Genomic DNA, 12918 nt, shown 5'->3' with positions numbered 1-12918 from the left:
TCTGCCGTTGAAGAAAAATATCCAGAATACATAATGTTGTTGTTCTACTTAAATAAAACAATTTAAATGTCTGTCTGGTGATGTTCTCCTCCTCATACAGCATGGCAAGAAAACCTTCCAAATATTAATGATTAACCTGATGAATTGGAGATATTTATGAAGTCATTGGGAGGTGAACTAACCTTCGGTAAATGAAATAACCAAACAATCACTCATTTTCTGATATAGCTGTAAAACTAATCTGAAAAGTTTTCAAAATAAATCACTTGAAAATGTATAGTGTGTACCTTCTAAAAATGAAACCTACATCTATCTCTGTGTTGTGAAGAATATGTATTAAGGTTATAACAACCAACAAGAATGCACTTTTATGTAGAAATCCATGATTAAATTGAGTCTTCCTGACTAATGATTTAAATCATGATTTAAATCAAATCCACCCGGCATGGAATAGAACCATGCACCCTGGTAAGTCACTGTAATGGGTTCTATTGCTCCCCTTTGTAGAAGAAAGTCCACCTCTAGGGCGAAGATACTGTTATAAGAGTGGTCCCTGAGGTGGGGTCAGGGTATGGGTGAGTAGCATCATGAGCTAGATTATATAGCCATGTTGAATCACATCCAGGACCTATCCATTGCTATCGCTGTCTAAGCTGGTAAAAAGAGTGCTAGGTGTCCCCCAAAGGGGGTGGGTTAGGTGTATGGGGAGAGGCAAGGTGTTGGTGGCTCTCTAAGTGTACTCAGAAATATCGCTTTTGCAAAGACTGAGTATGAGATGTTGAAAGCTATGAGGAAGAGCCTGGAAGACAGGACGGTTGGGTCTTCTGTTCTTGTGAGGAGGCTCATAGGGCCGTTGATAGAAGAATTGAGGAATTCTGAATCATTCTGTGGGTGGCTGGTGGTAGAACTTTCACTTTGGCGCTGGTGTGTAAATACCCAACAATTGTAGACTGGTTCTGGAATCCTTGAGAGAGTGGAAGGAATCACTGGTCTTCTGATTGAAAAGATGAGACTTATTGAAAGGGAGGTCCTCTATGGTATTCTGCACTTCTTGAGGGAAACCAGATGAAAATAGCCACGATTTCCTCCTCATGATGATCCCCGTAGCCATCTTGCATGAAGAGGTGTCCGCCATTTCCACAGTGGCCTGGAGCGTCATCCTCACAACCAGTTTGCACTCCTCTAAGATAGCCTCGAAGCAGACACAATGCTGCTGCAGAAGCTTGTCTGCGAAGTCTGACAACTTGCTGCAAGTAAGGAAGTCGTATTTAGTGCCAGGTAATTGGAAATCTGGAATTGAAAGCTGGCTGAGAAGACTTTGGGACCCAGAACGTCCAGGCATTTACCCTCCTGGTGTGCCGGGATGGAGTGTGGGTGTTGCTGCCTGACCTGTGCCATCGCTGCTTGTATCACAAGGGAATTGGGTGTGTGTGTGTGTGAGAGAAGAGAAACTCAGACCCCTTCACTGGTACATAGTACCTCATCTCTGCCCCCTAGGAGGTGGGTGCACAAGTGGCGAGAGTGTGCCAGACAGTCTTAGTCAGTTGAAGAATGGCATTATTGATCGGTAAAGCCACTCTGGTTGGTACTGAGGCATGCAAGATGTCAACAAGCTGGTGCTGTTTGTCCTGTACCTTCTCCAGTGGAACATGGAGGGCCTCAGCCACCCTGTGTAAGAGGTCCTGGAACTGGTGGTAGTCATCCAGGGGCAAGAAGGAACGAAAGACACTATGGCATCTGGAGACGACAAAGGGAACTGCGCCTGTTCTGGCAGTACTGTTGGAGCCAGGCTGAGCGGTACATCCTCTAACACCTGTTCAAATGCCTACACAAGGTTGCCCAAAGAGGAGAGATGGGGGACTCTTCCCTGGCTGAATGGGAAGGTTCCAAAGGTGGATACTAAGGCCAGGACCCCCATTATGGCCAAGGAGACAGATCCATCGGATGGTGTGAAGGGCCCCAAGGAGCAGGGTACTAGTGACTCCTTTGTTGGAAGAACCTTTGGATATTTGTATATACGGTAGGGGAGGGGCAGCCCCTGCCTTCCATCTGAATCCTCCCATGGCAAGAAATCAGATCCTGGTTCAAACAGCGGTACCATTAGTACTGGTGGAACCATATGAGCCATAGGGGAGTGGGTGGAAACACGACCTGAAGTAGGTAAGTCCAGGGTGGAGAGCATACCTCTTCTGGCACCAGCTGAAGCGGAAAACGTGGAGACCTTGCCTCCAAAGCAAAGATTTCATGAGGCCTGGGCACCAGCTCTAGTCTCCCTGGTGTCAAAAGTACACGCCCCACAGCCAAAACCAGAACTGGAACAGAGAGCTGCCTTGGAATTGAAGGTTCCCTTGACTTAGGGGGGTGTCGACTTGGAAGGCATACATGGCTTGATGGACAGAACCGGTAGGTCTGGTGGTCTGTGCAACTTCTTGTCATGCTTGTGAGCTTTGGAAAGCGTGGGTTCTCCATGGCTGGAACTTGTGGAAGGTGCATTGTCTTTCTGGGGTCTGGAGGAAGACTTAGTGCCATGCTTAACGACTAGGCCCCAGCACAGGGTCCCTAGCACTAGTACTGGTGGAACCAGACTGGATCTCCGTGGTAGGAGGTGCATGCCTGGGTTTCTCAGGCTGATGTATGGGGGGATTCCCTGGCTTGGGTTCCACTGTGACCTTATGACAACCTCTATGAGGTTCTTCTTGAGGCAGAGAGCCAGACCTTCCCAGGTGCGGCTTGGGAAGGAGAGGCAGATACTGCACCTGCAATGTGGGCTTCTCTCAAGCAGTAAAGGCAGCATTGACCGAGAACAAGTGCAGGCAGAAAGTGCAGATCTTGACCCCTGGCATCTTTGGCATAATCCAGAACCCAGGGGTGCGTGTGTGGCGATTGTGGGGAGGAGGAACCATCAAAAACGGCATCCTAAACTCCTAAAACAACTACTACTAAAACTACAGTAAAACAACAAAAATTAACTACGTATGTACAATACTAAAAACTGGCTTTTTTTTTTTATGCGTCACAGAGAGATGAGAGTAGAAGCTCTGACCTGGAGCATATGGAGAAAGTTCCCTTACACCCATTGCCTGTAGTACAAGAGGCATTTCTGAGGCTAGCAATGGACAGTGTGGGCCCTTTGCCACGTATTACCCAAAGGGTGAAGAAATATATCTTGATGGTGGTGGATTTTGCCACCATATATCCTGAGGCAGTAGCTCTAACACTGAGGCAGATGGCAAGCCAATAACTTAATATGTACAAAAGTTCAGAGAAGAGTTAAAAGACATGATGGAGGAGGATATACTTGCTGACTCATAAAATCATTACACAAGGACACAGCCACTTCCCAGATGACCCTACAGTGCCACTGACAAGATACAGGAACAAATTCGTTTAGAAATACAAAACATGTTAGACCTGGAAGTAATTAAAGAGTCTGACAGCTCTTGGGCAGCATCTGTTGGCTTGGTCTCTAAGAGAGATAACACTGTAAAGCCTTGGGTTGATTATAGAAAACTCAGTCCTGTCACAGTACCAGATGTGTGTCCCAGGCCTAGAATTGATGACATGCTGGACACTTTGAGCAAAGCTAAGTATCTCAGTTCTTTGAATTTAACTAGAGGTTACTGGCAAATTTCTTTACATAAGGAAGCACAGAAAAAAATTGCTTTCATCACTGATATGAGAGTCGGAGTTCACAATGCTGCCATTTTGTTTAATTAATGAAGGAACCACTTTTCAGAGGCTCGTCAACCAAGTGTGAAATGATTTGTAGAATATTGCAAGGGCATATGCAGTGTTTGGCAACACTTGATCTGATCACAAAAAACATTTGGAAATTGAGCTGTCAAAACTCAAAAAGGCAGGCCTAACCATAAAATCCTCTAAGTGTAAAAAACTGGAGCAGCCAGAATTCCTGATTTGGGACACTGGGTAGGTGGGAGTCAAATATCCCCAGATCCCATGAAAGTTGAAGCCACTGTAAATTGGTCTGTAATTCCAAACTAAAAATCAGGTCCAATTTTTCATAGGACTGGTAAACTATTACAGAAAGTTTGCGTGTGGGTTCAGTGACGTTGTATCTACAGTCACAGATCTATGTAAAAAGACTGAGCCTAACAAAGTAGAATGGACAAAGACATGTCTAGAGGGTTTTGATAAGGTAAAGAAAAATCTTGTCTGGAAAAATTTTTCTCGCTAGTCCAGCTTTTGACCAAGTGTTTGAACTGTGTACAGATGCTTCAGACACTGGGCTAGGATTTAAACGGATTTGATATGCAAACTGTATATAAAGGGAAAAGAAAAGATGGTGGAAGATGCCTTGTCCAGGAAAGAGGGCCCTGACCTGCTGCCTCCAGGTCAGCCAATAGCTAATCCTACCTCAGCTTTTTAAAGGAGGGAGGTGAGATGGAATGCACCTCTGTATTCACACCCTACAAGCTATTGTAATAATCTCTGTACAAAGTTTGACTTGTAAGGTATCATTTGAAAATTCTTAATTTGCTGGTCAGTATTGTCATGGTAAAAAACATGTGGCAACACTGTATGGGAAGTTACAAGACTCCCCTCTATGATGTTATTACACATGTTCCAAACCCCACAGCTCTGCCGAAGCAGAAGTCACGTCTGTCCTAAATAAAGGAAGGAACGTATGCTTGCCTTAATTTGCATTTAAGCAGTAAACAGGGTCATCAAGCAGAGTGGGAAAACAGGAAATTTGAACAGGCAAAAAAGCTGAATAGGGAACATTCTTCCACATAGACTTTTTGTCTCCTGGATCTAAACTGGAAATGTTTTTCAAGATAGGGACTGAAAGCAGAAAAAGGAGGGACAAACATCCCAGGGATTCCCCGCTCCTCTTCCAAGGTGCAGGACAGGGATGACACAGCCCCCCAACTAGTCTGGATTGTACTGCGGTATGTCCCACCTGGAATGTGGTAACTTGGGCTGTTTATTTATCTGTAGGGCCCTACCAAATTCACAGTCCATTTTGGTCAATTTCACAGTCATAAGATTTTAAAAATAATCAATGTCATGATTTCAGCTATTTCAGTGTTGTAATTGTAGGGATCCTGACCCAAAAAGGAGGTTTTTTTTGTTGCAAGGTTATTATAGGAGGGGTTGTGGTATTGCTACCCTTACTTCTGCACTGCTGCTGGCGGCAGCGCTGCCTGCCGTCAGAACTGAGATCCTGGTCAGCAGCTGATGCTCTCCAGTTGTCCAGATCTGAAGGCAGAGCTGCTGCCAGCAGCAGTGCAGAAGTAAGGCAGGCATGGTATGGTATTGCCACCCTTTCTTCTGCATTGCTGCTGGTGGCACGATGTCTTCAGAGCTGGGCACCTGTCCAACAGCCACCACTCTCCGGATGTCCAGCTCTGAAGACAGAGCAGAAGTAAGGGTGACAATATTGCAACTCTCCCCTAAAATAACCTTGTGACCCCCCCCTGCAGTTCCCTTTTGGGTCAGGATCCCCAATTTGAGAAACACTGGTTTCCCCCATGAAATCTGTATAGTATAGAGTAGAAGCAGACAACAGACCAGATTTCATGGGGGGAGACCAGATTTCATGGTCCGTGATGCATTTTTCATGGCCGTGAATTTGGTAGAGCCCTATTTATTTGGCATAAATGTATGTCCAGACATATACGTGACAATAATTCTCTCTGAAGTTTATAAATAGGAAAATTGATTAAGCCTAAATTGGGTGGATTTGAGACTCAGTTTCCCAACTTCTAACCCCCACCAGGTCAGAAAATAAGGAAGAGAGAATGACCCTGTAGTCCAGTGGTTAAGGCACCCACCTGGGAGGTGGAAAATACTAGGATCAGTCACCGTGCTCCCATCACTATTTCATTGTTTATCCAAACTGGAATGGCATCAATAGAACAGACTTGTAGGGAATGTCCTCCACATCAGAATAGCCCAGAGCTCAGTGGTTAGAGCGTCCTCCTGAAAAACAGGAGATGCCTGTTCAAATTCTTTCACCTCTCCTTTGGCAGAGAGGGGGAATTGACCCTGCGTCTTGCACATCCCAGGCAAGTGCTCTAAATTACTGGGTTAAAAGTTATGAGGTGGGTACCACCTCCTCTTCTCCCTGCCTTCCCCTCCCGTGTGCATGGACTGAGGCAGGTGCCTAACTCATTCCCACAAGAAATGCCTTATGTGCCTAAGCTGCCTGACTCCAAGTAGCTTGTTTCCATTTGTAACTTAATAGCAGAGATAGGTGCCTCTCTCCAAGAGAGAGACGAGGCTTAGCATGTACCTGTATCATCATCTCCCACTGGCAGCTCAGGCAGCTCTCTGCCTAGTGTGCTGGCTTTTGTGGATCACATTCTAAAGCTCCTATCTCTCCCCATTCATTGTATAAGGAACCTAGGAGTCTAGCTCAGGCTATGGGGACTGCAGTGGTGTTCCTGTGATTTGCTAGGTATCATGCTGCGTAGTATTGCAATGCCTAAGTCCCTGTGTAGATCCAGGCCAGAGAGGTGATGCAACATGAACAAGATCACCCAACCTGCTAATGGTAGATCTAGAACAAAATGTAGGTCCCCTGAATCTTAGCTCAGCGCACTACCCCTTGGACCACACTGCATCTTCACCAGTTCACCAGTAGATATCTCAGTTCTCCTTGACACTGTAGAAGCGAGTGCATTCACAGCTTGGCACTGGTGAAAGTCATGCCAGATTTTCAGACTCTCAGTAGCAGTGGAGGAGACAGTCACCTTGGTGAATTTGTAAATCTTTATCACAAACTCCAGCCCATTGGAATGTTAAACCTTTTTATTTCTGAATCATCCCTGTACTCTACCTACATGGTTACTTGAGCTTTAAGTGGAAGGAGTGTAATTCACCTGAAATGTGTCTTTGAATCATGGCAAAGACATTGCTGTTCTCTAATGAGAAAGCCTGTAATAGTTCAAAATTCCCAGACTCAAATGACAACTCATCAGATTTACTGCAAACATCACACACAAATCTCCTTTGCCCTGAGACCTAAGCCTGAACATGAGCAATAGCCACATGGAGTCTGGAGAGGGAGTTGCGGCTTAAAGTGAAAGCTGCCTTTCAACCTTAACTACGGGAATGTTCTGTGATGACCGGCCAGATGCTATTTTAAAATGATGTATGGCGAAGAGGATGCTCACCACACACACATGACTTTGAATAGTTTATTAAAGGAAAGGTGAAGCATCAGTTTTAAATTGTACAAAAGGAAAAAAAAAACCTCATATTGTAAATGTACAATTTACAGAATGACTAGCAAAACCAATCAAGGAGACACTCTCAATACAAAAAACCTATTGACTGCGAACTGAACTGGAAACCCATTGGAGGGGCCGTCCAAGTGACCTTTGTTATGTTATACAGTAGTTTACAATCTATAACTCAGGGTTCAGTTTTCCACACAGAGGACTGCGAAGCACGAGGTTTGTCTGTGACTATGACTCAAACCATGCAGCATTTATTATGCTACTATGCTCACAGAACTACAGTGCTGACATGATAATGCAGCCATTCCTGCCCACCCTCTATCCCCTGGGGGTAACTTGCACCCTGGTTATAAAGAAATGATCCAGCAACCTCAGAGGCTGTTACAATAGTCCCCCATCTACACTTGAGGAATGGCTGAATTACCGAGTTAAACATTTTTGGCAACCAAGACTTTCTGAGAACTGTACACATTGAGAAAAATCTCAGCTGTTAAAAGAATGAAAAGAATGATTTGTTTTTACATTAGTTGTTTTTTCCTCCCCAAAGATAAGTACTAGGTGTACATGATGGTTTTTTCCAAATGACCTTGTAAAAGAGAAAGCTCCATGATAATTTTGCAGTTGCTAATAAAAGCAACTCTAAACCTGCTGTGCTTGAAGTGGGTCAATACGCTTTGTATCTCAAATGCTAACATTCAAACTCAGAAAGGAAGATTAACGTTTTGGTGCTGATTTTCAGAGGTCCTTTAGTCAGTGGGAGTTGTGGGTGGTCAGCACCTCTGAATGTCAGGCCAGTTTTAAACTACAGTAGCAGCTACTAGGCAGAGTCATAAAATCTAAGCATAATGAGATTCCAAATCATTGAAGACACTGAAAATCTCTTATTACAATGAATTAGCTGAGAACTTTTTGGTTTTTTTTTACTTTTTTGAAAAACTGTATTTTTTCAAAGAATTACTCTTAATATGCACAGTTAACACTGAAAATGTAGCTGTATTCCATTGTAAGCTTAAGAACTTCACCATCTAAGCACAAATTTCTATGCAGCACGTACAGTACTTCTAACTGGCAAAATTAATTTACAAAAATAGCACAAAAGGGTATTTGCGGCATGGAAAGTAGACATTTTTATATGGTACAGTTAAAATTGCTTTTAGAATGCTAAAGCGATTCCTTTTCTCCCCCCTTGATCTATTTTATATAGGAAAGTTGCTGTTTATGTACCTTGGATTGGCAGGGCATGAAATAGGTAGTAAAAACAGCAAAGTGACTACTTGAGAACCATTTGTGTGTTTTACTGAGAATACTTTATTTGCTGGTATAAGTTGCTAAAAATGCACAGAGCAAGTACCAATAGAAAATGTACTGTTTTTGTGTCCCCATGTGCTATATAAAATGAATGTTACACAGCATCTGTTGGAAAAGTGGCTTCATGGACATCTCTTATTTTATGCCCCATTATAAATAAAAATAAATCTTCTCAAGAGTATAAAATCTGGGTTTATCATATCAGAATCTGACTTTTTTGGCAGAGATGCACTTCATTAGATTTCTAACCTCTTTTGTAAGAGTGTTCTGCTCTTTTCAATGCCTATGAGAGGATATACACGTACCATACTGTTAATCAAATCCAGTGTGTTTAAAAACACATTTCTGCAGCCAGGATGACCTGCTTATAGCATCATTGCTAGTCAGTCACTGACAGGCATAGGTTTAATAAAAATGGCTAGCTTTTAAAACATAAAAAGGCAAATGTTAAAACAGTTTTAAATTGTACAGCAGAAAAATAAAGTTAAAAAGTTTTTTGTTTTCATTCAATGTTTTCAGAAAACATGTGTAGAACAGTGTTTATTTTGACAGCTGTCTTAACAATTTAAAACTCCCTTCCCATCCAGGAAAAAAACCATCTGTATAAGGACAGTCAAGAACAGGGATACAAACGATTCTTTTAGGTCAGCCTTTCTGAGGTGATTGGATTGGCCAACATTCCTTTGTATCATTAAGAAGGTCCTCTTCTCCTCTTTCACTACAAAATGGGATTGACTGTAATCATTTGGTTAAAAATCAAACCATATCACATCAAAAATGTGGTTTTCATACAAGCTATCACAGTATATAGGCCTCTAGCTCTAAACAATAGAGTTCCAAATTTGTAAAACGTCTTCCCCAGACTTCAGAACATAGGCATTCCAAATCCCTAGAAAAATGATTAAAAAACATCAGTTAACTTTGGAGGTAAAATAAAAAGCCCTCAAACAAATGGAAAACAGTGCTAAGTAAAATCTTACTGAATCGTCCTCAATGATAGCTGCAGAGTCAAAGAAGTCCGGCCTCAATTCAGCTCGTTCTCGTCGGTTTCTTGAAGGTGGCTGGAAGAAGAAGTCATTTATTGAATTGTTCCCTGTATTCAGGTAGGAACAGTTCCTCATTTAGAGTAACATACTATGTTCATGTCACTTAAAAGAAATATATGTACAGGATACACACAATGTACAGAAGCATGTTAGTGGCTTCCTCTGGTGAGTTGGGTTTGGCAAGGATTTCTAGATACTAAAGCCACATCTACACTATAGGCACTATTGCAGCACAACTATGGTACTGTAGTGAATTCTTCCATCAACCTCGCTGCATCTTCACCAGGGGTTAGGTTGGGATAGCTACAGTGTGTAGGGGTATGAATCTTTCATACCCTGGAGCACCATAGCTATGTTGACCTAACTGCTAAGCTTAGACCAGGCCTAATATAGGCCCCAGTGCAGGAAAGTACTCAAGCACACACTTATCTTCAAGTATGTGCTTAACTCCAGTTATTTCCAATGGGATTTAAGCATGTGCTTAACTTTAAGCACTTGCTTATGTGCCCTTCCTGAATAGGGATGCTTTCCAGAATCAGGGCCATAGACTGGGCTTCATGAAACTCTCTGGTACTCTTCACTTCTAAGATTTACCTTTCTCATGCCAGTCCAGCTTTGAAATTGGAATGCACCTACAGTAAATAAATCAGACTTTCGAAAAAGGTCTCAATACAGTGTAGTCTGTGTTAGGGAATATTTGTTCCCTTTGGGCTTCATCCTACACTATTCAAGTCAATGGGAGTTTTCAATTGATCTGAATGGGACCTGGATCAAATCCTTTGCCTCCTCTCTTATTGGATTACCCATAAAAAAGTGATTTTTATTATTATTATTTTTTAAAAAAGGATACGAGTGCTAATAACAGCTGAGCCTTTGAGGCAGCAACTGAATTGTTAGTGACATCCTTGCAGAAAAGCAGAGCTCTTAGGACCCAATCTTACAATATGTTGAGCACTCAAAGTTAGACACCTAACTTCAAACACCCAAGATTGAAAATTTGGCCTATGATTATTTAGGATGGATAGGATAAAAGGAGCTTGGCTGAAGTATGCAAAATGCTAAAGATAGTACAGTGAAAGCTGATCAGTCCTTCCTTTTCCACATTTCACATAATACGAAGCAACCACATTCAAAATTAAAATGACAGTAAATTCAGAACCAATAAAAGGAAATACTAGGCAGTATGTAGCCAGCCAGTACTGTGACAAGAGGTCACTGAGGCAAATGCAGTTATTGGATTTTAAAAAAGACCATTTGGACGACTGAGGCACTTGTACTGCTACTACTATGAATAATTAGCCACCCATCAAAACAATACAAGGGAAATGACATCTCATGCTTTGGGGTATAAACAGATCTGTTAGGAAAGAATGTTCTCACAACTGGCGAGGTGTATTATGGTGAGGTTTTTTTTACCTTCTTCAAGCACCAGGTACTTGTTACTACCTAGACTAGGACACTACACTGGAAGGAGCTGTGGCTGAGTAATAGTTCCTGTGTTTCTACAATCAGGAGATCAGTGGGGTCCGTACTTACAGTTGATGGCCCTCCAATCATCTCCCTCAATCAGGTGCTCAAAAAACTAGAAGGCAGGCAGATCATTTTGGGAAGCTGTTTTTGTAGTTTCTTACCCTCTAACTATCCTGACCCATTTAAAACTTGTTATTAATATTCAGGCCTTACTGACCAGATCAATGACCATGGTGTCTTCAAACTCCTCATTCATATCCTCTAGCTGACCTCGTGAGGACATCATTACATCTTCAAAGATGGGCTCAGCATCATCCTCCATTAGACCCCGTCTGATTATTAAAGAGAAAACATTATCAAGGCATTTAACACTTCCAACCATGGTTTTTTCTTCTCCTTTTTTAAAATTTTTAATTACAAACAACCAGCCTTCCACTCTTTGGGCTGAACATTAATACTTTAGGCTGAAAACAAAAATAACCCATTTATCATGTTAGCTACTGAATGGAGATCTCAGATGTCAAAATAACTTAACACTCTTTGAAAGATTAAGATAAACAGTCCTATATAAGCGCATTGCAAACATTTAAGAAGAGGTTACCCACTTTCTGCAGTAACTCTGGTTCTTTGAGATGTGTATCCCTATGGATGCTCCACTTCAGGTGCACCTGCGCCTCTTGAGTCCTTGACTGAAGATTTTCAGTTAGCAGTGTCTTTTCGGCCCACACATGCGCCCTATGCCACCTCATGCTGAACACTGAGACGATATAGGGGCATGCGGGCAAACCACCCTCAGTTTCTTCTCCACCCATGTCCCATAGAGAACAGTCTAAAGCAGAGGGAAGGGAGGGTGGTAGTGGAGCACTCATCAGGGGACACATTTTGAAGAATTGCAGTTACTACACAAAGTGAGTAACCTCCTCTTCTTCAAGTACTATGGGTGCTCCGCTTCAGGTGACTTCTGAGCAGTATCCCCAGAAGGAGCAAGGAGTTTAGGAAGTGAGTGCAGAACTGAAGATACTTGCAATACCAAGTGCCTCATCAGATCTGGTGGCATGGATCAGGGCTTGATGTTTCAAAAATGTATGTATTGAAGCCCATGTAGCCACCCTACATATATCAGATACTGAACATTCTTAAGTAATGCTGTAGATGTTACCTGCGTTCTGGTCCCATGTGCTATCACCTTTGGGAGGGATGAATGCCTGCAGCATCATGGCAAGTGATAAGACATTGAGATATCCATCTTGATAGTCTCTGAGGAGAGATTGTGGAGCTCTTGGATCTACCAGTGAAGGAGATGAAGAGCCTAGGTGACTTTCTAAATTGCTCGGTCCTATCTAAGTAGAAAGCCAAAGTTCTTCTAACATCCAGGGTATGAAAATAGGATTCCTGCAGGGTCACCAAAGCACCAATCTCCGTGACACTACTGGCTGATGTGATGGCTACTAAATAGGCTAAAGATAAATGGAACAGAGAGCTGATTGCCGTTTGAACCTATCGCAGTATCAAAATACCCAGTTGAGGTCCCAGGTTGCAGTGGGGTCCCTAATCTGGGAATAGAGATTCCTCAAGCTCTTAATGAACCTAGGTACAGGGTGAGCAAAAATCCTTCTACCAGAGGAAGAAAGGCTGATATTGTGGCCAAATGAACCTTAACTGAAATAACTGATAACCCTGATTTCTTCAGATCCAAGAGGTAATCCAGGATGGCTGAAAGTGTCTTCAACTCAGGCAGGCGGCAGTGAGGACAACATCAAAGGAAGAATCTCTTCCATTTCTGCAGGTAAATAGCATGAGTTGACCTCTTTCTACTATTCAGTAACACCTGTTGTACTTCTATAGAGCAGGAGAATACTAACCCCATGAACCATTGAGGACCCACGCCC

General features: G+C 42.7%; 1 protein-coding gene across 8 annotated transcripts in view; it reads right to left on the bottom strand.

The window, feature by feature from the left end:
* Window positions 1–7149: 7149 nt before the first annotated feature.
* The window catches only part of STAG1 (STAG1 cohesin complex component), a 380157-nt gene continuing 374388 nt past the window's right edge, over window positions 7150–12918 (bottom strand). For all 8 annotated transcript variants that reach the window (XM_073360216.1, XM_073360223.1, XM_073360219.1 and 5 more), the window contains 3 exons: window positions 11247–11361; window positions 9494–9574; window positions 7150–9402 (listed from right to left, as the gene is read on the bottom strand). In XM_073360216.1, the coding sequence (XP_073216317.1) occupies window positions 9379–9402; window positions 9494–9574; window positions 11247–11361 (220 nt within the window). In that variant the 3' untranslated portion in view covers window positions 7150–9378. The remainder of the gene's footprint in view (window positions 9403–9493; window positions 9575–11246; window positions 11362–12918) is intronic.

Source organism: Lepidochelys kempii, chromosome 9 (genome assembly GCF_965140265.1).
Source record: "Lepidochelys kempii isolate rLepKem1 chromosome 9, rLepKem1.hap2, whole genome shotgun sequence".
Classification (NCBI taxonomy): Eukaryota; Metazoa; Chordata; order Testudines; family Cheloniidae; genus Lepidochelys; species Lepidochelys kempii.
Note: the sequence above shows the minus strand (reverse complement) of the source record. Positions and strands in the feature narration are given on the sequence as shown.